The 27,308-nt window shown below is 40.6% G+C and overlaps 1 protein-coding gene across 3 annotated transcripts in view; it reads right to left on the reverse strand.

Moving 5' to 3' along the window:
• Nucleotides 1-403: 403 nt before the first annotated feature.
• LOC138025913 (high-affinity choline transporter 1-like) overlaps nt 404-27,308 on the reverse strand; it is a 73,985-nt gene continuing 47,080 nt past the window's right edge. For 2 of the 3 annotated variants that reach the window (XM_068873073.1, XM_068873059.1), the window contains 5 exons: nt 12,159-12,463; nt 4,023-4,151; nt 3,719-3,872; nt 3,089-3,315; nt 404-2,036 (listed from right to left, as the gene is read on the reverse strand). In XM_068873073.1, the coding sequence (XP_068729174.1) occupies nt 1,512-2,036; nt 3,089-3,315; nt 3,719-3,872; nt 4,023-4,151; nt 12,159-12,463 (1,340 nt within the window). In that variant the 3' untranslated portion in view covers nt 404-1,511. The remainder of the gene's footprint in view (nt 2,037-3,088; nt 3,316-3,718; nt 3,873-4,022; nt 4,152-12,158; nt 12,464-27,308) is intronic. The other variant, XM_068873053.1, reaches the window with a different exon arrangement.

The raw sequence follows: 27,308 nt of genomic DNA on the forward strand, positions 1-27,308 counted from the left end.
AACTATTCAGGAAGTAATGTAATATTCAAAACTTGTTCACTTGCTACGTGTTCAAACCAAAGGATGCTGCGCCGTAAGTGCGTAAAAATAACTTATTTCGTCCCAACTGGATCAAAATTCATTCCTTCTAAGGACTTCTTAAATTAATAGATCCCAACAAAAACACACACTTCCTGACGGAATCATTTCGAATCCGTGCATTCGACCCATTCAGCCACCTAACACGCTTGGCTCCCAGAGGCTGGGCAATAGGACCAGTTCTAGCCCAACCCCCGGGAAGGCTGTTTTTCGGGCGAGAGTGGGACTGGAACTATCTTAAACTTTGAAGCATTACTAAAAACATAACCTTTAACGTGGTGACACGATCGAAAATATAAACATTGATTAAATTTTCAATCTCGGTCAATGCATTTCTCGTGCTCTGATTGGTTTGCTCAATCTCGGCTATCAGCTCATATACCTTAGTTTGAGCTTATATTGCAAATGATTGCGCTAAGCGTTGATAGAATTAATTTTTTTTCAGTTGCGGAAAGTGTGGATCAATTCCGCCGTTTTGAAGTACGCGAAAAGGTAAGATATGTTTTAGAAATGAGCCTGCGTCTGTCTGACAAACAGGCATTATACAACATTGCATCAACTGAACGGTCAAAAAGGTGTAATAATAGACACATCAAAGCGACTAAAATGAATAGCAACCGGTTCGCCCACACCCTGCTAACCGAGCCTTTCTTTTGCTTGCTCGATTTTGGCGTTCTCGAGAAAGGCTCTGCATGAATCGAGTAAGGTCTTTATTGAATATGCGCTGCATGTTGCCAGGATACAGTCTCGAACCCAAGCCTAATATGCCAGATCTCGCCGCCATCTTGGTTTTTCATTGTACAGCGGGCTCAATTATAACCATCGGTTTTGTCACTTAACGGACGCTCGCACTGGAAAAACCGGTTTGACGAGAGAAAACAAGATTGACTAGTCCAGAAGTTCGGGCTGCGGCGGCTTCAAAGAGTTGACGCCATTCGGGCAGAGCCTTTTTTTCTGCTCCTCAGTAAAGAAAAAGAAAAAAGGAGGCTCTGCTCGAAGAGATTGATTGCAACTCAAGTGCCCTTTGTCACCAAAAATCAAAACTACTAGAACCCAGGGATAAACAAACATCAACTACTCGTAGCTGTATCTCTCTAATAAAACACATTTGCTTTAACTCCAGGAGGCAGAGGACCAGGAGTCTCTCGTGTATCTAGAAAACGCAGTCCTACGAAACGCAGACTCACAGACCGAGAAAATAACGATTTGGTGTTAGTAATATTCTGATTTGGTTAAAAAATTATTTTTTTACCAGACTAAAAATTAACCATTTCTAACGATCTTTCAACACAGGTTTTGAGGCCCATCCGCATAAATCACAGAGGCAAAAAAATTATTATATTATTCGTCAGTGAACTGAATTGGTCAGAATTTAGTATGCAATGCGAAGGCAACGTTATTTTCTAGGTCTGTGTTTTCTTGGTCTGCATTTTCTAGAAACCCGGAGTTTCTCTTAGCAGCATGCCTTTCCTATCCATGTCGTAGTTTTCATTTTCCTTGGCATTTGTTTTATCCACTTCGTATCGTTTAAAGTAATGCAGGAAATCATACTTTTCTGACAAAATTCCTTTCGTGAACAAGTACTTCGTGAGGTAAGACACAGAAATGATTGTCAAGAAGGACACGATCATGGATAAGGTCTTGAACGGAAACAGTTGCTTCTTATTTTCTTCGTCGTAATAAGGATATTTAATTAAGGCTGGAAAGCCGATTGCCGATTCCCCTCCCCCCACGCGAAGTATAAGCCCCATGATATAGCCCATTATGGAGCCGTAGATATTGGCGTCTGGAATGTGGATGACGCTGCAGAATTGTGGGAACAGGATGACGTAAACCAAGTCACTGCAAAGCGCGAACAAAGTGTAAATCGAATTCACCAACAGTGCAATGACTGTAGCGGCCGCGCAAATAAAAACCATGGAGATGCGCATCACCCAAATGACTTCCTTTTCAGAAGCCTGGAAAATACAAGACAAGTGTAGTAAAGATATGTAACTTATAAAAAAAAATGCACTGTAACACGACAGATAATGATGAGAAAAACTGAACACAATGAAAAGTTGGTTCTGTCCACTATTATTATGATCATAAATATCTTACATTCGACATCATTAACCCCGGTGGGCTGGGTGTGTGCCGCTGGCCTCTCGGAACTACAACCCCTTTATAGTCTATTTTATGGCCAATTATAGACACCGTCTTAGTGACTTTAGGGTAAATGTAATTAGTTTAGCGACCCCGGCCCAACTTAGTCACTTTCTGTTTATGCATAAACCTTACATAAAGCCATTTAATTGTAATTTCAAAACGGAATCTAATGCGACTAGTAAAATAGTAAATCAACAGTGCTACAGTTCCTTCTGTAAGGTTTTTTTTTACCACGAATCTTTCCATTTTTAAATCCCACTAGCCAGAATTTTTTTAACCCCAAAATCCCGACAATTTGCGACCCCACTCTAGTAACTCTGTTGGGAACTCTGTTTAAAATACAAGCCCATTATAGTCAATCCAGTCGTGAAAATGCGACCCCATCCAGCGGCACATCATCATTAGCTCATTAATAGGACATCCCCCCCCCCCCCCCTCCCTGGGATCATTAGTCATACATTGGCTCCTAGAAGGCATATTTGGCTCAGCCCTCATCATCAGTGTACATCAAGGGTATACGTTATATTGCGTAACAGTTTGTTTTTATCGCGCACGCAGTCCTTACTGAGCGGTAAGATACCATGTATTTTTGGTTAATACAGCCCTTGCGTTATCAGCCATCTTGTGTTCTCATTGTTGTTTATTACCAGAAAACTTAACAATGATCATCGTCATCATCATCATCATCATTATCATCATCATTATCAACGTTTCATCAATATCGTTTTTGACATCTAGCCGAAAATAGCTTCTGATATTGCAAGGTGCATTGGCAGTTGTGATTGCAATATATATTAAACATCTTTGCTGATAAATATCGAGTAGAATGAGTTTCATGAAAGACCAAATTTCATTCTCTCACCTTTTGTCTGAAGATGTGCTTGTAAACGTTGCGCGCAAATATTGTGGACGCAGATAGAATGCTGGAGTCTGCGGACGACATAACAGCGGCAGATACAGCGCCAAGACCGATAAAAGAAACAACAGGTGGGCAGAGGTACTGAAGCACCATGGGAAGAACCATGGCTTTCTCAAAAGTCACAGTGTCATTGGTGGGGACACCAGAATAAAAGGCCGTCTTCTTCCAGTCTGGTGAATAAACCATGGCCAACGCTTTAGCACTAAACCATTTATGAGTATGCAAAAGAGAGCTGGTCTCATTGACCTCGTTATTGAGATAAACTCAATCATCTGAGAAACGTGCTCTTTGTCACTGGACTTGGTTCTAGTGTCTATTAAGCTAACGACTATCGTAAATGGATACCTGAAATACAACTGTTTCTTCCATCTAAAAAATTAGTGAGTATCTTATTATATTGTGACCTTACTGGTAATTATTCAAACTTATGAGTTTTACCGATCAGCGTTTGCAAAATGAAATTGCCTTAGTTAATTTCTACTCGGAATCACTGGCACAAACAATTTTTAACAGATATTTCACTCGCATTGTAGTTCAACGAAAAAAAAAAAGTGTCGTAGGAGCTTGTTTTACCTGTTGAGGCTCCTATGGCACCAATGATCACGGCTGGTATTGCCAGCACTACGCATCCAACAGAGGCTGCTATCGAGAGTCCCTGGGCCTTTCGTGCAGTTTTACATGACAACACTCGTTGGAAATAGGCCTGCCACGGAACTCCTCCAAATATCTGTAAAAGCAACCAATCCAATTTTTTTTAGTTTAGATGCGTACGTAATAGTTAAATCAAGAGACTCGATAGCATATGTTTCTCTTCGAGCTTCTTCGCCATTTATATTTCTAGAAAATACCACTAGTACAATCCTTCAAATATACTTACTATCAACAACCCATAATCTATCCATATTCCAAGTTTCTTGGTCTGAATTTCACCGGTCCAAGCTTCGCCAGAATTTGCTGAGATGCTGCTGACTGCTTCATTCGTGATGGCGAATGGAACACTTATCCACTGACAAAAAAAAAAGGAACAAGACAGTGATCCTCGATTGCTAAAAAAATATTCCCGAGACTTTTCACTGGCTTGGACATGAACGCCGGCCTGCTTCAAAAATTTATCTTTATTTGAGTTTCGAACAAAATAACCCTTATAACTATTCTGTTACTGAATGAAATGAAAGTATATATTTGAAGTGCTGGTTATAAACGGAATGCATGGAGAAGTAATCCTTGTATTTATCTGGACAATTTCAGGAATTATCTATCACGTTTCCAAAATTTCAATTTTGTTTCCTTTTTGCAGTTGAGTGTTCTATTTCGTCCAGCAAAATTTCGACATTCGATTGTGTTCTACAAAGTGATCTTTTAGTCGCTTTTTGGCTTCTTTCATTTTAACTAACGATGTTTTTGAGCACATTTTGTTTTTCAAAGGTGTTCCTTTTCTTGATTCTGGAACGGTCCCCTCTTGAATAGCGAGAACAGATTGTTCCTGTTTTTTTGTGTTCCTTTTGATGAAATCGGAACGTGCTTTCATACATACTAAAAGGGGAACCAATTGTTCCGAGTTCCGAATCACGAGCGGAACAAATTGGACCTTTATCTGTGATTTGTAATCAATTTCTCCTAATAACGCGTTAATCCTTTGTCATTAGTTGTAGAGCATTTGTTCCTACTCGTGTGTTGCCAAAAGGCTTTATCGTTTCGTTTTGCAACAAGAGGAAGATTCGTTTGGCGCTTCGCTTTCATTGCTCATTTTCTGGGCTGTTTCTAAGAAAAAATTATCGTTCTCCTTTTTGTCTGCTTCTCTTTAGCTGCTGTTTCATATGCTGGTAGATTAAGGAACCGTTGGATCGCGCTTTTCACCTCAATAATATGTATGTCATAGTACAGGGTGCAATGACGGTAGTACGTGCAATGATAATCGTCCAAAACATTTTATAGTCGCGCTGCGTCATATTCAAACATGTACGACACTTCTCTTGCTGGTTCTGATTGGTTAGTTCCGTTGTTATTATGTCGGCATTTGTTGAAGAGACAAACGAACGCGCCCTTCTAAATGCATTCACTTCTTCTCGCTTAGAAAAAATGAGTAAAGCAAACAAGATTGAGTGGTCTAACATCGATGGCGCATTGCCTAAACCAAAACGTCTTCACCTAGGAAAAGAGGATGCCGACAGTTTGTACCATTGCCCGATACAATTGTGCGAACATGAAGGATTTCAAAGCCAACGCGGGTCAGCAGAATACACGTCAACAACAAGCATAGTTGGTCCTCTTATTTCGAAGAAAAACCCCGCGTAGACTAGAAGCTTGCCGCAAACTCTTCAAAAGTGCCATCGAAATCGTCCGTCTCGAGTACAGTTGGAGATGATGTATCGTCTACGCGTTCAAAACCCGGCGCTAGATCAATGCCTTCCTTCTCATCTTCCAGTCAAATAGGCGAGCAATTTTCGACTTGGCTGGCTGGAATCGAAGTGGCGGCGGTTACAAGAAAGATAGGCCCGCTCAGCAGATTGTCAATTGAAATTTCTGAAGTTTCGCTGCGAAGAAGAGGAGGAATTAAAATTCGAAGTAATGTTTTTTAGCCTATGTTCTCCAAGCCTGTTGTTTAAGTTTACTGATTATTTACAAGAAGAGTGCAAACTTGGCCCTGGCGGCAGACTGGATAATCTAGACGCCATTTCAGAGTTCATGATCGACTTCAGAAAGGTCAACGGTGCATCGGATGGAATTCTTAGAAAATTATCTGCCACGGAATTGTACATCAAAAGAGCGCGCAAGACAGTGGCAAAGATGATGAGATTTCAATGGACGCAATATCTCGATGTCGAATCACTAGAGGCCAGGGATCACTGGGCAAGCATGGAAGAACTCTTAGAAGTCGTGTCGTTTGTCTTGCCTCGCTACGAACAAACCGTCAAAACGTGCCAAAATGACCCCAGGCAAGTGAATCCCTCGGACTTGACATTTTCAACAAAATTATTGGCCACCTACTTGTTCATCAAAGTGAAAGGATCGCGTCCCATGACTTAGAAAAGGCGAATGGTGGTTTCATCCATCAGAAAACCTTTAAGACTGCGGGAAATACGTATTTGACCCTGTAATTTTGACAGATACGAGCATGCAAATACTCGACGGCTGCATTAATTTCACTTTATCGCCAAATCGTCGAAACGCGAAGTCTTCACGCGCTTAACGACAAAGAGCACCAAGTTTTGTCTGAAGACCAAAAACATCGCTCTGTCGTTGCCAAAGTTCACTATTAGAAGCGGAGATCGAGCGAAGTTGCCTGTAACGGCCCACGAGCGTCTTCAAAAATTACAGGGGACCAAAGGCTTAGAGGTGGACATGGAAGTGATCACTAGATTTGGCAGCTCAAATTCCACAGCCACTTTTGAGCCAGCCATTAAATGTGCACAATCAGAACACGCACGACCCAAAATCGATACCCCGCCCCACTCAAATCGCTTACTTAGTCAAGGCCATCAAAGTCGACCGTTGAGATTTACGACAGATGGAGACGATTTTCTAAAGAGGGCTATCGATAAGCACGGATTTGGACAATGGACTGCTATTTTGAGACAACCAGATTTTCGTTTTCAGAAAGGCAGGTCGGCCGATTCTTTAAAGAAGAGGACTGAACTAAAGTTCTTTCTCTCAAACCAATCATCCTAAAAGACTGCCTTTTCGGAAGTCGGCTGTAATAGTCCAGAATTCAAAGTAGGATGGCAAGCCCTTTTTCAGACAGTGGCTGGACGCAAATGGGACACATTTTTCACTACAAATAAATCAATTTCTCTTCACAAGACCAATGTTCGCGATAACACGAGCCGCTAAGAGACAAAACAAAACGATATTAATCTGAGTTCTATTTACGCTTGTGAAAATAGCTAAATAGAAAGTTCTTCTGTCTCTTTGTGTTCTGGTTTTCAGTTCCGTATTTATCTTCTCTTCGCCTCTTCGTCCGGTACGCTGGAGGACAAGGCACTGGCCGGTAACTGGTTAGAACCAGTAGGGTCTGGTGTTTGGAAGAGTTCCTACTCGTCAGTGTTATCGCCTTCAGGTGTGAGTTCAGGTTGAGGCATGGGCTGCAACAAATTCTTGACCAACATCTGATCTTCTTTGCGAAGTAGACCGTGCTCTATGCAGACCCTTCTCCGCCCTTCCAATGCCTCTGCCGTGTTGTACGTCCCCAAATTGCTGTGATGTACCTTGAGTTTGTCGCACAATATCTCTTGACAGGCTTGCAGGTTTGCGCATATGTACGGATCTCGTTCCCGCGTCAGGACGCACGAGTGCGTCAGGACGCACTCGTGTAGCTCTCGTTCTGTCCTCATCAACCACTCGCCTTCAAACGTCTGGCGGGCCCTGTCACGACGTCTTAGCTCTTCGAGCCTATTTTGCTCTTCGTTGTATTTTTCCAAATCCTTGAGGATTGGGCTGGGCATGGCTTCGTAAGGATCTGCAGGTAGTAGCTCGCTATTCTGAGTACCCATTCCCTGGTTTCCGAGAATCTCTTTGCTCCTTTCCTGCCTCACCGTCTTCAGGTCATTTTCTTCTATGTCACGTTTTCGTTCCCGGTCTTTGAGCATGTGTTCTAATTGCCTATATCTTAAACTGTGGGGTTGTGTGTCGCTCATGTTGCGTTTCAAATTTTCTAAGATGTTGTTAGACGATTGGTGGCCGACGACGGCCTCTTGCGCTGAATCCACAGACATCACTGTCTCATTTTCTTTCTGTGTTGCTTTCTCGCGTGGAGGTGAATAAACTGCAATCGGCAACACGTCTGGAAAAGACATTGTTCTAAGGGCGTCCTTCTCAAGCTCAGGAAGAGTGCCATCGAGATGTTCTGCCTGTGAATCTCGGTCTTCTTCGGTGCCGTCCGACGTTTCTTCCTCGTCGTCTGGTTTGCGTGCCTTCCCTACTGCCCACACTATGTAGTCCATAGGATGTTTTCTGAGCCATTCCGAGACTCTCTTCTTGGGCATGGCCAGACTCTTGTAGGTGTAATTACGCAGCCTACGTTCCATTGCCGGTTGATCTTCAAGCTTAAACTGCAATTTCTGTTGTGCCGTTAGAAACATAGGGCAGCGGTTAATGAACGATCTGGCTGTTTGGTACTTGATATCTCGTGCCGTGAATCAACCTTGGGTCAAGATTTTCTAATCGTCAATGTCCATGGTTGATGTAGACGCTTCATCTATGAAAGTCACTTCGGTAGACTTTGTTATCATGGCCTCGTTAAAGACCCCGGCTGTTTGGTTATCGCAGCAACGTTGGAATGGTGGATGAGTCCGGGGAAGGGATGGAAGAGGCTGGTTTTGCCGCTGATAGCGCCATCGATCAGACACGGGACTCTGTCCTTGTGGCGCTTTTGATTGAAGTTGAGCAACTTTAAGTAATCCTCGCGGAACTCGGCAATTTTCTCTGTCGGAAAGGCTGTTTTCCAGAATTTCTCTGAATTATTTAGGTTCAGGCCCTTTTTGTGAGTCGTACATGCTGAAAGCACGTGGAGTGACCATGCCAATCATTTTTTCTGGGTTGGGGTTCTCTAAGAAGTGTCTGTCCTTAATCGACCAGCAATAACCAGCATCTATCTCAATGAGGTTGTAATCGATGAAAATTGGTCGAATCACTTCGCAGTCGGGGTCGCCAAGGATTGCAATGACCTTTTTCATGTCCCTGAGTAGCCTCGCTTTTAAAAAAATCGTTTGCCGCCAAACAATTGACAAAGGCTCGCATTTCGCACTTGTAGGCGTATGTGAACTTGGCTGCTGGGACCTTTTTGTAAATTTTATCACGGAACAGTGCGTATTCCATTTTCTTCATGGCTACTCCTATGTCATTCACCAGAAAGGTCAACTTATCTGACAAACGGGCTTCCTCATTGGGGCACACGCGGTCATGTTCTCAATCCTCTATTTTTGAAGAGTTTCTTAATCGATCTGAGATATTTGCCATTAAGACTAACAGGGGCAGCAAAGGATGAACTTTTCAATGTTGCAATGGCACAACTACCGCACTTAAGCGTGCAAAAAGTTTCGAGAAACGCATACTAGGAAGGGTGTGCATTATGAAAATAAAGGGTATGCACCTGTTGTGTCTCCGTTTCTACGCCGCATTCCAATAGGGAACGTTGTATTATCAGAAGGTTTGCAGGGGCACCGTTTGGCGTTGTTAAGGCAATCCAGTAGTTGATTGAAGGACAAAATGTATCGTTTATCACGCTAGGATAGTTTGAAATCCACTCTTCGCTTACAGGACTTGCCACTTGACTTGAAGTTAATGAATTGTCATCACTTTGATCGCTACCGTCTTCCTCTTCGTTTTCTTTCTTTTTTCGTCGTCTTTTTTTGCGGCTTTGAGCACTTATTCCTGTGAAAAAAGAAGGGAAAAAAAAGAATAGTAAGACTCTCAAGCAAATTCGCGTTCTTTGTAAAAGCAAACCAATACGTATCAATCAAGTTATTATCCTTACCGCAAATTGCTTTGCCACAAGTATCCCTGGTTTTACATATGTTCTTCCAAGCTCTTTGAATGCCTACTTCGTCGACTTTGCACACACAGTGTGCCTTCACAATGCTACATTTTCCCGCGATTATTGGACTTACATAACTCAAGGCCGCACTCTCTATCGCTTGACTGTTAAGTTGACGACAAGGATATCTGGTCTTTTTCATGTTGTGACTGTTCCTTTTTTGCTCTAGAGGCTTCTGAATTTATATCAAAATCGACTTGTAACATTTCGAGGAATAAAATTTAAAAGAAATTGGAATTTATAAGTGTTTAATTTGAGGTTTCAAACTGCCTTTCAGTGACTGGTTCAATTGATCTCATTACCCAAGTGAATTCATGACAAATAATGAAAGGAGTGCACCAAAAATATTTTCTTTTGGGCATCTGAAATACGCAAAGAGTCATTTGAATAACAAGTGTAATGTTCGTAGATTGCATTCCATGACACCGTTTGAAAGAGAAGAAAGTCTATTGAAGCATCCCATGCTCAAGTTCAAAATTATTTCACACAACGTAGTATTTAGTATTCTTCATACGTAAATCGGAAAGCATTTTTTATGAATTGGTGCGAAGAGTGTTCATTGTTCTTCTCAATTGGAGGGGATGGTATTGATTGCGTTGTTCGGGAAACTAGGTAACGCGTGCGCCGTTCGTAGATTGCATTCCATGGCACATTGCTTGCACGGTATTCCGTTTGAAAGAGTACCACTTGGTAATCTAATCTTGCAATCTGAAGCATTATTTACTCGAAAACCTGATTGCTTGGTGTCGACTGTTCTCGGTTCGTTGCATAATATAGTGTTAACTGTGTTGTCAAAGTTCAGAAAGCTAAAATCTGTCACATCCGGCCACAGGACAAACTTTTTAACAGGCCAGAAGGAACTTCAACTTTAAAGTGACAATCATCACTATCATTATTTGTTTTCAAAGATAAGTACTTTAAATGTAAAATCAACAGCTTCCACGAAATCCGAGCAATCCAGCCAAAATACAGTTTTCTTAACGGGCCGTGAAACAAACAAACAAACGAACAAACAACCAGGAAGAATGCATACATGTCCTTTTGGGGAAGTGAGAGTTCGGCTACCAAAAAAGTTAATCCCCAAGTCAACTCACAAAAAAAAAAAGAAGTCATCTCATAGAGCTTTGTTTATAATGTGTGGCCTAAAGATAAGTTTCTCATAAAGAACTATGGAACTTCAACTTCTCGCAAGTACTGACATATCCAATCAGCAGTGTCCGTGAAATCCATGAAATCCACCCAAATACAGTTTTCTTGACTGGCGGTGAACTTCCGGTTTGACCAGGCAGTCGACGCACAAATCTTTTTCTAGAACAAGGTGGATTTTACGGATTTCACGGAAATGCTTGATAGATAAACGTAGTACGTCTCTTTTTATCTGTAAGTATCTCTTATAGAAAGAAACATATACAGTAGCAATATTCTTAATATCAATGTAAGATATTTGCAGTTTGAAAAAGAAGAGCTTACCGTAATTTAGATGAAAATCAACAGTTTCCGTGAAATCCGTGATATCCACCAAAATACAGTTTTTCTTGACTGGCCGTGAACTTCCAGTTTGACCAGGCAGTGGACGGGCAATTCATTTTTCTAGAACACGGTGCATTTTATGGATTTCACGGATTTCCTATAGAGAACTGTCTAACAGGAGGTAGTATGACGTTTGTAATTTTATATATTGCAAGCATACTTACTACTGCAACCCCTTTCGAAAGTGTTTTTGATGTGTGCTAATTATTGACGTGGACCGAAATAAAAAGGGAACGAAGAAGTATGGGAAACGATCTCTAAAGGCCTGGCCAAACTCACGCAACATTTCAACGCAACATCTTGCAATATTGTTGGGCACAACATGTTGCATACGTTTGGCCAACCTGTTGCGATATGTTGTGATATGTTGCAACATGCTGCATGATGTTGGATCAAATTTGGAAACGGTCAAATTTTTCGTGCAACATTTTGGATGTTGCATGATGTTGTGCGCGCTACGTAGGTCCACTTTGTTGCTCGCCTGGGGCAGGGGCACATAAATATCAACATGTTACGTTGAAAATATTGAAAATGTCGCGTGCGTTTGGCGGGCCCGTTCAACACATGTCGCAACATCATGCAACAATGTTGCAAGATGTTGCGCTTAAATGTTGCGAGCGAAATTTTCAGGCGTCTGAAGGAAACAATTGGTCAAATTGTCCAGCTAAGTGCTAGAATCACTTCAATATATACATTTATTTAAAAAAGGATAAGTCAAAAAATAGATACATAGTTTTTTATTTACAATCGTAAGATTATATGTACTCTTACGGTATTTAAAACTTTACGTGTTGGCGACTTTCGGAAACTCTTAAGCGATTCAGGTGCGGAGTATTAACGCATAACGCGAGGTGTGGAACGAAAAAAGATGTAATTGAGTTTAAACCTTAGCAGCTTTCTATACTTTTGAATATGACAAGGTATGTACAGGAAACCTCTGCTTTTACTTACCAATCCAATGAAGACGCAGGAAAGCTGAATGATATCTGTATAAGTTACCGAATAGAGTCCGCCGATAAGAGTGTAGAAAACAGCCACCAACGATGACGCAATGATAGAAGGAACTCGACCCACGTTGATTATCACGCTGATAGTGGCACCGAGGGCGTTAAGAATTGCCGCTGACCAAAATATATCGCCCAACAAAGCAGGAATGTATAGAAGTCCGCCCATGCACGGACCGTAGCGCTCTTTAAAAGGGTCGATTATTGTGAAGTACTCCCTCTTGCGCATGATCTTGGCAAAGGCGAATCCACCTACGCAAATGCAATCAATCAGCATTTGGACATGAACTCAGGGTGAAAATTAGCAAGTCTATTTGGACATCTGACAAACAACACAAATATTTTTCTAGTCTATCGTCTATCGCCGAAAAGCAGCTTTAGTTAATGTAAGATTCTTTGGTGTCAAAGTCTGGAACTCTTCACTTTTCTCTGTTAAACAACGACCGAACCTGCTTTCAAGGGTAAAGTAACCGTGAACTGACCCAATTTCAAAATACTGACTACGTCTTAACTTATTTTCAAAGTTGTCTGGGGAGTCCGCTTGACTGGCTTGGCTTGTTAGCATTGTATTATACGGTATCACATATATTCCCACGTTCCTGTCTCGAATACGACAAAGTTTTAGCGGCCTACAAATTAAATGATCTCCTTTCACCGTTTCAAAAAACGTTATTGAAATTCTTGCTTGCTTCTACTTGTACACATATTAGTGTAATATAGGGGAGCCCTATCTATTACAGTTATTCGAGGGAACCCGTTCCTTGCAATATATTAAGGCTTTAAAAATTATATATCATTATTATCATCTTGTTTGATTGAAAGAGTTAAATTGTTATTGTTGTTCTCAGGATAAGCGCCGGCTAATGAACCGTGGACCGTTGCTTGGAGTGTTCATTAGTCAACATGATCACTTCTCTAAATTAACGATTATTGTTAATTCATAATTTGCTGTAAATTCACTATAAATCTTCTTTAGTTATACTTCATAATGTGTATATGTTGTGGTTTAGTTTTGTTTCTGGTTTGAGAAGTTCTTTTTTTTTTTCAAACCAGTTTAAATTATTTAGAACACTGTCCATTTTAACATAATTGGATATCTTTCTGTAATTAATTTTATGAAGTATGCATAAATTAAACTAGAGAAATCATTTTAAGATTATGATGATGGATTGTTGTCTCTGATGGTACATTGTATGTGAACAATAATTTTTAGTGTCTAGGGTTAACTGCTCAGCTTAGTGATTAGGATTAAGCACTTATTTTGAATGGTTAGCTTTCATGTAAGGTTTGAGACACTGCCTGCCTTTTAGAATTTTGGTTAAGGTCTCAATTAGGTTTACGCACTTATACTTGAAACGGTTAGCATTTGAGAAGATTTATGACAACTGCAGACTGCCAACAAATAGCGCTGATAAACAGTATTTACGTCTATAAAGCACCCATTTTAAATAGAGTGAGAAGCAGTATTTAAGTCTAAGCAACCATTTTAAAACGGTTAGCCTTTACTGCGAGTTAGGGTTAGTCAGCGGTCTGCAAGTATCAGACACTAAATTTCAAGTAAGGGATTGGCACGCATTGTAGTGATTGGAGTAATCATTTAGTTGCAGTGTTTAGTCTAAAACAACCGTTGTCTTGGTTTTTGGGTTAAGAATATTGGTTCATAGTTGATGGAAGTAAAACATCCTTTCACATGTAGGATAAGGGGTTTAGTTTGTAAAGAAGCTGTAGTGCTGTGTGAGAGGAGAAGTGAAATAAAGAAAAGGGTTTATCAACTGAGTTGATATGGTAAATTGATCACTGTAAAGAAATTTGAAAGCTTACGTTTCGAGTGTTAGCCCTTTTCTGTCTTTCACGAGTAGGACTACTTTGGCAATATAACTTGAATAATGCATAACACCATTGTAACATTTAATGGTAATGTAATTACTTCCCATTTGTATACTGCTCTATTTTCAATCAAATAGAGCAGTATACAAATGGTACGGCCCAGAAAAAGTTTCTCTGAATCAAAACTTCTTTACCTGTATTGTCATACTTGACCACTCATTTGGACTAAATGTCTTTAAATAGCCAACAATAACGCTTCAAAAATAGGCAAATTTAAATTGAAATCCGCCATCTTTGTTCTGTATATGCAACCGAGGCTATGACGTAGCAATAGTCAAGGATTTCTCCGGATGACTAAATGCACTTGATGTAAAAAGAAAACACTGGCGAGGAGAAAAATGCTTTGTAGACTTGAATCTTAATCCAGATGCTAAATTGTCTTGATACTGGCTCCACCTTTGAACAGATTTACCTCGTGGTCGTTAAACAGGGTTTTATAGGTGAGTTATATGCAGGAGTTTTACAAAGCGAAAGAGAGCTTGCAGTGCTATCCCGCGCTCATTGCTTTGAAATAAATGCCTGGAAATCAAGTTTAATCTGTCCATCGTGGCTTTCTACGAGATCCCTGTTACAACGATGCGATTTTTATATTTCCATCAAATGGTAAGATTAAATCGTTTCAGTAGTTTCTATATGCAGCTAACAAAATTTAACCACATTTCAAGTCGGCAGGTATTTTTTTCAGCTTGCGGGTTGCAGGTTGGAGGTTGAAATTTCATTATAACTGGAAAACCGCTGGCTCTAAAAAGAAAGGGAAAGCGATAGACTTGCCGTGACTGTTAAATGAACAGCCAAACTTAGGCCTAATTAGGCCTAAAGAAAAGTTTTTAGGTTTAAGGCTCCTAAGGTTAGCTTTTCATGTAACAGTCACGGCAAGTCTATCGCTTTACCTTTCTTTTTAGTGCCAGCGGTTTTCCAGTTATAATGAAATTTCAACCTGCAACCTGCAAAAAATACCTGCCGTTTCAAGTTATATATGGCTTGATTCAGCTTTCTCGCTCCAATATAATGATATTTTGGACTAGTTGACTGAGATTTACGAATGAAGCGAATGTCACCAAGACCAATATTCTTATACCTGAAGATCCCGCATGAAGTCCTCCTTATAAAATCCTTGTGAAATCCTCCTTGGTAAAATGATAGACCCGAACAGATAATATAGCAGTCAGGTTTTGCACATTTGAGGAATCCGTCCACTTTTTATTGTCGCCGGCCAACTTTTCTTTAAATTTTCTTTTTCCGGTGTAAGCTTCGGTTTTTTAAGTTTTGTGTGTGTTCTCAAGTCTAGACATGTGTCTACAATCTCAGACAAAAATAAAGGGGACAGTTCACGCTGCGTAGCAGATTACCCCTTCCCCCTATTCAATGTTGCAAAGAGAACGGCGTTTTTCCAGGAGCCCGACAGTTTTTACGCCATCAACATTGTCACGGGGGAGGGGGGTTCAAACAAGCTTTGGTGTCACGATCTTTTTGACCGGGATTGTGTTGATTACAGATCTGTAGAAAGTTCTAAAGAGATCTCGTTGCGGTTTGGGTGTAATGATATGGATGTGCCACGTTTGTCCTCGCGTCATTTGGGTGAGTGCTCCTATGCTTTGGATGAGGACGATGTGTCTAATTGTTGCCGAATATGTTCTGGAAGATGTTTTCTGTGTAGTTGCAGATGTATTTAGGGAGAGATTGCAACTGCACGATACAGGACTTAGCTGAAAGGGGATGAAAATGGTTTCTCGGCGGTGGAGTGATAATAACACACGTGCTCGTGTGTATTATTTGAGCCAAGTTAAGGGAATGTCAATTCGAAAAACGGCACTACATTGTAATGTTTCACGTGGAGTTGTTTGGAGAATAATCCAGCGACAGCGCGAGAAAGAATCCTGAACCGCTGTAAAAGCAAGACTTCAACTTTACAACGCGGACGTCCGAGAAAACTGACAGGTAGACAGGGGCGTTTACTTCTGAGATGCTTGGCCAAATTGCGCGATGAAGATGGCAAGCGATTAGATGCTGTCATTACGAGTCGTGGCCGTCGTATACGATATTAACAAACGATTTCTGTAGAACCAAGAACTATCTTTTGATTATTTCAAAGTTTCTGGAGAGAGAAGCCGTATCACTGCAATATCAGGGCATATAACAGAGTACATTGGGATAAACTATGGTGACTGAACAGAGTTCTCTGTACTGTAATTTGTACTAGTCACTTCAATGGAAATTCACCCGCTAAGCTACAATATATGTTTTGTTACAAAGTTATAGTCTGTTTACAACAACGTTTATAATAATAAGCAACTCAAACATTCATATGTTTTGTCCTGTGTTCTTTAGTGTACGCGCCGTAACAGTGGGACCAAACAGGCGACTTATCATAAATCCGAATACGGTTAACCAACTACGATTAACCATTTGCATTCGTAATTTCCCAACAAGCCGAAGTGTTGTACTATCGTTTATGCCATTGAACAAAAATTGTCAACTCAAAGTTTCAGTTCACTGCACTTTTGTGCGTATTTCTCCCGTTTCAGTGAAATGGTGAGTCTTGCAATTGGTTAACCGTGCTTTAGCATAATTAATCAGCTATGGAGTGCGGATTATTTATAATGACGGTTAACCACTTTGGCTGTTTGCAACATGAAGAGTTTTCAGGGTTGTACAGTTTTCAACTGAATAAACGATTTTACCTATCATGTAAAATAGCATCACAAGTAAACCGATCACTCTAAACCTCCTGCTCTTCAGTACTGGCGCTATGAAATGGTTAATCGTTCGTCTAACAAATGGTTAATCGTTCCTTTCTTCCTATATGTTGTTAATCGTTCGTCTACTTGGCACTTGTTTACCGTAGTTGCAAGTTTCGGAAGCAAACTTCATTTCATAGTGCCTTCACTGTTTACTAAAATCTGCCCTTTTTAAAGAAGGCCCGAGTATAAATTCCGCGAAACGTCACGAGGTACACACTTCTCAATTGCGTTCCACCAAGAACACCGCTGCTCTCCATAGATTATATCTCAGTGCCCAAAATGTACCCATTTCGACACAAGAAGTATCACAACACCGTTACATTTTCAACTGTCTGAACAGAAATGATCTTTTAGTGTTCATCTAAGAACGAGTTAGGAAGTCTCCACCTCGCACACAATTAACAACAACGTTTACAAGAATTGACAACTGTAAATAAATTCTCTTAACCTAATTAAAAGTGAGACCTCCTTGACGAGAAATTATTTCCCTCAAGTTGTTCATTTATTTGAACTACTGGCCTCTTCATACTCGTTAAATATATCTAGCAAAATTCAATCATTTCCATAATATGCATACTCCCCAGTTCTAAAGACACTTCACATTAATAGCTCCCATGACCTTTTCATTCAATTACTAACTACAGCTCGCGTGACACGCAGCTACACACAATCTCAGACAAAAATAAAGGGGACACTTCACGCCGCGTAGCAGATTACCCCTTCCCCCTAATCAATGTTGCAAAGAGAACGGCGTTTTTCCAGGAGCCCGACAGTTTTTACGCCATCAACATTGTCACGGGGGAGGGGGGTTCAAACAAGCTTTGGTGTCACGATCTTTTTGACCGGGATTGTGTTGATTACAGATCTGTAGAAAGTTCTAAAGAGATCTCGTTGCGGTTTGGGTGTAATGATATGGATGTGCCACGTTTGTCCTCGCGTCATTTGGGTGAGTGCTCCTATGCTTTGGATGAGGACGATGTGTCTAATTGTTGCCGAATATGTTCTGGAAGATGTTTTCTGTGTAGTTGCAGATGTATTTAGGGAGAGATTGCAACTGCACGATACAGGACTTAGCTGAAAGGGGATGAAAATGGTTTCTCGGCGGTGGAGTGATAATAACACACGTGCTCGTGTGTATTATTTGAGCCAAGTTAAGGGAATGTCAATTCGAAAAACGGCACTACATTGTAATGTTTCACGTGGAGTTGTTTGGAGAATAATCCAGCGACAGCGCGAGAAAGAATCCTGAACCGCTGTAAAAGCAAGACTTCAACTTTACAACGCGGACGTCCGAGAAAACTGACAGGTAGACAGGGGCGTTTACTTCTGAGATGCTTGGCCAAATTGCGCGATGAAGATGGCAAGCGATTAGATGCTGTCATTACGAGTCGTGGCCGTCGTATACGATATTAACAAACGATTTCTGTAGAACCAAGAACTATCTTTTGATTATTTCAAAGTTTCTGGAGAGAGAAGCCGTATCACTGCAATATCAGGGCATATAACAGAGTACATTGGGATAAACTATGGTGACTGAACAGAGTTCTCTGTACTGTAATTTGTACTAGTCACTTCAATGGAAATTCACCCGCTAAGCTACAATATATGTTTTGTTACAAAGTTATAGTCTGTTTACAACAACGTTTATAATCATAAGCAACTCAAACATTCATATGTTTTGTCCTGTGTTCTTTAGTGTACGCGCCGTAACAGTGGGACCAAACAGGCGACTTATCATAAATCCGAATACGGTTAACCAACTACGATTAACCATTTGCATTCGTAATTTCCCAACAAGCCGAAGTGTTGTACTATCGTTTATGCCATTGAACAAAAATTGTCAACTCAAAGTTTCAGTTCACTGCACTTTTGTGCGTATTTCTCGCGTTTTAGTGAGATGGTGAGTCTTTCTATTGGTTAACCGTTCTTTAGAATAATCTGTCCGCTATTGAGTGCGGATTATTTATAATGACGGTTAACCACTTTGGCTGTTTGCAACATGAAGAGTTTTCAGGGTTGTACAGTTTTCAACTGAATAAACGATTTTACCTATCATGTAAAATAGCATCACAAGTAAACCGATCACTCTAAACCTCCTGCTCTTCAGTACTGGCGCTATGAAATGGTTAATCGTTCGTCTAACAAATGGTTAATCGTTCCTTTCTTCCTATATGTTGTTAATCGTTCGTCTACTTGGCACTTGTTTACCGTAGTTGCAAGTTTCGGAAGCAAACTTCATTTCATAGTGCCTTCACTGTTTACTAAAATCTGCCCTTTTTAAAGAAGGCCCGAGTATAAATTCCGCGAAACGTCACGAGGTACACACTTCTCAATTGCGTTCCACCAAGAACACCGCTGCTCTCCATAGATTATATCTCAGTGCCCAAAATGTACCCATTTCGACACAAGAAGTATCACAACACCGTTACATTTTCAACTGTCTGAACAGAAATGATCTTTTAGTGTTCATCTAAGAACGAGTTAGGAAGTCTCCACCTCGCACACAATTAACAACAACGTTTACAAGAATTGACAACTGTAAATAAATTCTCTTAACCTAATTAAAAGTGAGACCTCCTTGACGAGAAATTATTTCCCTCAAGTTGTTCATTTATTTGAACTACTGGCCTCTTCATACTCGTTAAATATATCTAGCAAAATTCAATCATTTCCATAATATGCATACTCCCCAGTTTTAAAGACACTTCACATTAATAGCTCCCATGACCTTTTCATTCAATTACTAACTACAGCTCGCGTGACACGCAGCTACACACAATCTCAGACAAAAATAAAGGGGACACTTCACGCCGCGTAGCAGATTACCCCTTCCCCCTAATCAATGTTGCAAAGAGAACGGCGTTTTTCCAGGAGCCCGACAGTTTTTACGCCATCAACATTGTCACGGGGGAGGGGGGTTCAAACATGCTTTGGTGTCACGATCTTTTTGACCGGGATTGTGTTGATTACAGATCTGTAGAAAGTTCTAAAGAGATCTCGTTGCGGTTTGGGTGTAATGATATGGATGTGCCACGTTTGTCCTCGCGTCATTTGGGTGAGTGCTCCTATGCTTTGGATGAGGACGATGTGTCTAATTGTTGCCGAATATGTTCTGGAAGATGTTTTCTGTGTAGTTGCAGATGTATTTAGGGAGAGATTGCAACTGCACGATACAGGACTTAGCTGAAAGGGGAAAATGGTTTCTCGGCGGTGGACTGATAATAACACACGTGCTCGTGTGTATTATTTGAGCCAAGTTAAGGGAATGTCAATTCGAAAAACGGCACTACATTGTAATGTTTCACGTGGAGTTGTTTGGAGAATAATCCAGCGACAGCGCGAGAAAGAATCCTGAACCGCTGTAAAAGCAAGACTTCAACTTTACAACGCGGACGTCCGAGAAAACTGACAGGTAGACAGGGGCGTTTACTTCTGAGATGCTTGGCCAAATTGCGCGATGAAGATGGCAAGCGATTAGATGCTGTCATTACGAGTCGTGGCCGTCGTATACGATATTAACAAACGATTTCTGTAGAACCAAGAACTATCTTTTGATTATTTCAAAGTTTCGAGAGAGAAGCCGTATCACTGCAATATCAGGGCATATAACAGAGTACATTGGGATAAACTATGGTGACTGAACAGAGTTCTCTGTACTGTAATTTGTACTAGTCACTTCAATGGAAATTCACCCGCTAAGCTACAATATATGTTTTGTTACAAAGTTATAGTCTGTTTACAACAACGGTTATAATAATAAGCAACTAAAACATTCATATGTTTTGTCCTGGGTTCTTTAGTGTACTCGCCGTAACAGTGGGACCAAACTGGAGACTTATCATAAAACCGAATACGGTTAACCACCTACGATTAACCATTTGCATTCGTAATTTCCCAACAAGCCGAAGTGTTGTACTATCGTTTATGCCATTGAACAAAAATTGTCATCTGAAAGTTTCAGTTCACTGCACTTTTGTGCGTATTTCTCCCGTTTCAGTGAAATGGTGAGTCTTGCAATTGGTTAACCGTGCTTTAGCATAATTAATCAGCTATGAATTGCGGATTATTTATAATGACGGTTAACCACTTTGGCTGTTTGCAACATGAAGAGTTTTCAGGGTTGTACAGTTTTCAACTGAATAAACGATTTTAACTATCATGTAAAATAGCGTCACAAGTAAACCGATCACTCTAAACCTCCTGCTCTTCAGTACTGGCGCTATGAAATGGTTAATCGTTCGTCTATCAAATGGTTAATCGTTCCTTTCTTCCTATATGTTGTTAATCGTTCGTCTACTTGGCACTTGTTTACCGTAGTTGCAAGTTTCGGAAGCAAACTTCATTTCATAGTGCCTTCACTGTTTACTAAAATCTGCCCTTTTTAAAGAAGGCCCGAGTATAAATTCCGCGAAACGTCACGAGGTACACACTTCTCAATTGCGTTCCACCAAGAACACCGCTGCTCTCCATAGATTATATCTCAGTGCCCAAAATGTACCCATTTCGACACAAGAAGTATCACAACACCGTTACATTTTCAACTGTCTGAACAGAAATGATCTTTTAGTGTTCATCTAAGAACGAGTTAGGAAGTCTCCACCTCGCACACAATTAACAACAACGTTTACAAGAATTGACAACTGTAAATAAATTCTCTTAACCTAATTAAAAGTGAGACCTCCTTGACGAGAAATTATTTCCCTCAAGTTGTTCATTTATTTGAACTACTGGCCTCTTCATACTCGTTAAATATATCTAGCAAAATTCAATCATTTCCATAATATGCATACTCCCCAATTTTAAAGACACTTCACATTAATAGCTCCCATGACCTTTTCATTCAATTACTAACTACAGCTCGCGTGACACGCAGCTACACACAATCTCAGACAAAAATAAAGGGGACACTTCACGCCGCGTAGCAGATTACCCCTTCCCCCTAATCAATGTTGCAAAGAGAACGGCGTTTTTCCAGGACCCCGACAGTTTTTACGCCATCAACATTGTCACGGGGGAGGGGGGTTCAAACATGCTTTGGTGTCACGATCTTTTTGACCGGGATTGTGTTGATTACAGATCTGTAGAAAGTTCTAAAGAGATCTCGTTGCGGTTTGGGTGTAATGATATGGATGTGCCACGTTTGTCCTCGCGTCATTTGGGTGAGTGCTCCTATGCTTTGGATGAGGACGATGTGTCTAATTGTTGCCGAATATGTTCTGGAAGATGTTTTCTGTGTAGTTGCAGATGTATTTAGGGAGAGATTGCAACTGCACGATACAGGACTTAGCTGAAAGGGGATGAAAATGGTTTCTCGGCGGTGGAATGATAATAACACACGTGCTCGTGTGTATTATTTGAGCCAAGTTAAGGGAATGTCAATTCGAAAAACGGCACTACATTGTAATGTTTCACGTGGAGTTGTTTGGAGAATAATCCAGCGACAGCGCGAGAAAGAATCCTGAACCGCTGTAAAAGCAAGACTTCAACTTTACAACGCGGACGTCCGAGAAAACTGACAGGTAGACAGGGGCGTTTACTTCTGAGATGCTTGGCCAAATTGCGCGATGAAGATGGCAAGCGATTAGATGCTGTCATTACGAGTCGTGGCCGTCGTATACGATATTAACAAACGATTTCTGTAGAACCAAGAACTATCTTTTGATTATTTCAAAGTTTCTGGAGAGAGAAGCCGTATCACTGCAATATCAGGGCATATAACAGAGTACATTGGGATAAACTATGGTGACTGAACAGAGTTCTCTGTACTGTAATTTGTACTAGTCACTTCAATGGAAATTCACCCGCTAAGCTACAATATATGTTTTGTTACAAAGTTATAGTCTGTTTACAACAACGTTTATAATCATAAGCAACTCAAACATTCATATGTTTTGTCCTGTGTTCTTTAGTGTACGCGCCGTAACAGTGGGACCAAACAGGCGACTTATCATAAATCCGAATACGGTTAACCAACTACGATTAACCATTTGCATTCGTAATTTCCCAACAAGCCGAAGTGTTGTACTATCGTTTATGCCATTGAACAAAAATTGTCAACTCAAAGTTTCAGTTCACTGCACTTTTGTGCGTATTTCTCCCGTTTCAGTGAAATGGTGAGTCTTGCAATTGGTTAACCGTGCTTTAGCATAATTAATCAGCTATGTAGTGCGGATTATTTATAATGACGGTTAACCACTTTGGCTGTTTGCAACATGAAGAGTTTTCAGGGTTGTACAGTTTTCAACTGAATAAACGATTTTACCTATCATGTAAAATAGCATCACAAGTAAACCGATCACTCTAAACCTCCTGCTCTTCAGTACTGGCGCTATGAAATGGTTAATCGTTCGTCTGACAAATGGTTAATCGTTCCTTTCTTCCTATATGTTGTTAATCGTTCGTCTACTTGGCACTTGTTTACCGTAGTTGCAAGTTTCGGAAGCAAACTTCATTTCATAGTGCCTTCACTGTTTACTAAAATCTGCCCTTTTTAAAGAAGGCCCGAGTATAAATTCCGCGAAACGTCACGAGGTACACACTTCTCAATTGCGTTCCACCAAGAACACCGCTGCTCTCCATAGATTATATCTCAGTGCCCAATATGTACCCATTTCGACACAAGAAGTATCACAACACCGTTACATTTTCAACTGTCTGAACAGAAATGATCTTTTAGTGTTCATCTAAGAACGAGTTAGGAAGTCTCCACCTCGCACACAATTAACAACAACGTTTACAAGAATTGACAACTGTAAATAAATTCTCTTAACCTAATTAAAAGTGAGACCTCCTTGACGAGAAATTATTTCCCTCAAGTTGTTCATTTATTTGAACTACTGGCCTCTTCATACTCGTTAAATATATCTAGCAAAATTCAATCATTTCCATAATATGCATACTCACCACTTCTACAGACACTTCACATTAATAGCTCCCATGACCTTTTCATTCAATTACTAACTACAGCTCGCGTGACACGCAGCTACACACAATCTCAGACAAAAATAAAGGGGACACTTCACGCCGCGTAGCAGATTACCCCTTCCCCCTAATCAATGTTGCAAAGAGAACGGCGTTTTTCCAGGAGCCCGACAGTTTTTACGCCATCAACATTGTCACGGGGGAGGGGGGTTCAAACATGCTTTGGTGTCACGATCTTTTTGACCGGGATTGTGTTGATTACAGATCTGTAGAAAGTTCTAAAGAGATCTCGTTGCGGTTTGGGTGTAATGATATGGATGTGCCACGTTTGTCCTCGCGTCATTTGGGTGAGTGCTCCTATGCTTTGGATGAGGACGATGTGTCTAATTGTTGCCGAATATGTTCTGGAAGATGTTTTCTGTGTAGTTGCAGATGTATTTAGGGAGAGATTGCAACTGCACGATACAGGACTTAGCTGAAAGGGGATGAAAATGGTTTCTCGGCGGTGGAGTGATAATAACACACGTGCTCGTGTGTATTATTTGAGCCAAGTTAAGGGAATGTCAATTCGAAAAACGGCACTACATTGTAATGTTTCACGTGGAGTTGTTTGGAGAATAATCCAGCGACAGCGCGAGAAAGAATCCTGAACCGCTGTAAAAGCAAGACTTCAACTTTACAACGCGGACGTCCGAGAAAACTGACAGGTAGACAGGGGCGTTTACTTCTGAGATGCTTGGCCAAATTGCGCGATGAAGATGGCAAGCGATTAGATGCTGTCATTACGAGTCGTGGCCGTCGTATACGATATTAACAAACGATTTCTGTAGAACCAAGAACTATCTTTTGATTATTTCAAAGTTTCTGGAGAGAGAAGCCGTATCACTGCAATATCAGGGCATATAACAGAGTACATTGGGATAAACTATGGTGACTGAACAGAGTTCTCTGTACTGTAATTTGTACTAGTCACTTCAATGGAAATTCACCCGCTAAGCTACAATATATGTTTTGTTACAAAGTTATAGTCTGTTTACAACAACGGTTATAATCATAAGCAACTCAAACATTCATATGTTTTGTCCTGTGTTCTTTAGTGTACGCGCCGTAACAGTGGGACCAAACAGGCGACTTATCATAAATCCGAATACGGTTAACCAACTACGATTAACCATTTGCATTCGTAATTTCCCAACAAGCCGAAGTGTTGTACTATCGTTTATGCCATTGAACAAAAATTGTCAATCCAAAGTTTCAGTTCACTGCACTTTTGTGCGTATTTCTCCCGTTTCAGTGAAATGGTGAGTCTTGCAATTGGTTAACCGTGCTTTAGCATAATTAATCAGCTATGAATTGCGGATTATTTATAATGACGGTTAACCACTTTGGCTGTTTGCAACATGAAGAGTTTTCAGGGTTGTACAGTTTTCAACTGAATAAACGATTTTACCTATCATGTAAAATAGCATCACAAGTAAACCGATCACTCTAAACCTCCTGCTCTTCAGTACTGGCGCTATGAAATGGTTAATCGTTCGTCTATCAAATGGTTAATCGTTCCTTTCTTCCTATATGTTGTTAATCGTTCGTCTACTTGGCACTTGTTTACCGTAGTTGCAAGTTTCGGAAGCAAACTTCATTTCATAGTGCCTTCACTGTTTACTAAAATCTGCCCTTTTTAAAGAAGGCCCGAGTATAAATTCCGCGAAACGTCACGAGGTACACACTTCTCAATTTCATTCCAACAAGAACACCGCTGCTCTCCATAGATTATATCTCAGTGCCCAATATGTACCCATTTCGACACAAGAAGTATCACAACACCGTTACATTTTCAACTGTCTGAACAGAAATGATCTTTTAGTGTTCATCTAAGAACGAGTTAGGAAGTCTCCACCTCGCACACAATTAACAACAACGTTTACAAGAATTGACAACTGTAAATAAATTCTCTTAACCTAATTAAAAGTGAGACCTCCTTGACGAGAAATTATTTCCCTCAAGTTGTTCATTTATTTGAACTACTGGCCTCTTCATACTCGTTAAATATATCTAGCAAAATTCAATCATTTCCATAATATGCATACTCCCCACTACTAAAGACACTTCACATTAATAGCTCCCATGACCTTTTCATTCAATTACTAACTACAGCTCGCGTGACACGCAGCTACACACAATCTCAGACAAAAATAAAGGGGACACTTCACGCCGCGTAGCAGATTACCCCTTCCCCCTAATCAATGTTGCAAAGAGAACGGCGTTTTTCCAGGAGCCCGACAGTTTTTACGCCATCAACATTGTCACGGGGGAGGGGGGTTCAAACATGCTTTGGTGTCACGATCTTTTTGACCGGGATTGTGTTGATTACAGATCTGTAGAAAGTTCTAAAGAGATCTCGTTGCGGTTTGGGTGTAATGATATGGATGTGCCACGTTTGTCCTCGCGTCATTTGGGTGAGTGCTCCTATGCTTTGGATGAGGACGATGTGTCTAATTGTTGCCGAATATGTTCTGGAAGATGTTTTCTGTGTAGTTGCAGATGTATTTAGGGAGAGATTGCAACTGCACGATACAGGACTTAGCTGAAAGGGGATGAAAATGGTTTCTCGGCGGTGGAATGATAATAACACACGTGCTCGTGTGTATTATTTGAGCCAAGTTAAGGGAATGTCAATTCGAAAAACGGCACTACATTGTAATGTTTCACGTGGAGTTGTTTGGAGAATAATCCAGCGACAGCGCGAGAAAGAATCCTGAACCGCTGTAAAAGCAAGACTTCAACTTTACAACGCGGACGTCCGAGAAAACTGACAGGTAGACAGGGGCGTTTACTTCTGAGATGCTTGGCCAAATTGCGCGATGAAGATGGCAAGCGATTAGATGCTGTCATTACGAGTCGTGGCCGTCGTATACGATATTAACAAACGATTTCTGTAGAACCAAGAACTATCTTTTGATTATTTCAAAGTTTATTGAGAGAGAAGCCGTATCACTGCAATATCAGGGCATATAACAGAGTACATTGGGATAAACTATGGTGACTGAACAGAGTTCTCTGTACTGTAATTTGTACTAGTCACTTCAATGGAAATTCACCCGCTAAGCTACAATATATGTTTTGTTACAAAGTTATAGTCTGTTTACAACAACGTTTATAATAATAAGCAACTCAAACATTCATATGTTTTGTCCTGTGTTCTTTAGTGTACGCGCCGTAACAGTGGGACCAAACAGGCGACTTATCATAAATCCGAATACGGTTAACCAACTACGATTAACCATTTGCATTCGTAATTTCCCAACAAGCCGAAGTGTTGTACTATCGTTTATGCCATTGAACAAAAATTGTCAACTCAAAGTTTCAGTTCACTGCACTTTTGTGCGTATTTCTCCCGTTTCAGTGAAATGGTGAGTCTTGCAATTGGTTAACCGTGCTTTAGCATAATTAATCAGCTATGAAGTGCGGATTATTTATAATGACGGTTAACCACTTTGGCTGTTTGCAACATGAAGAGTTTTCAGGGTTGTACAGTTTTCAACTGAATA

The sequence above is a fragment of the Montipora capricornis genome, chromosome 2 (assembly GCF_036669925.1).
Source record: "Montipora capricornis isolate CH-2021 chromosome 2, ASM3666992v2, whole genome shotgun sequence".
Taxonomy (NCBI): domain Eukaryota; kingdom Metazoa; phylum Cnidaria; class Anthozoa; order Scleractinia; family Acroporidae; genus Montipora; species Montipora capricornis.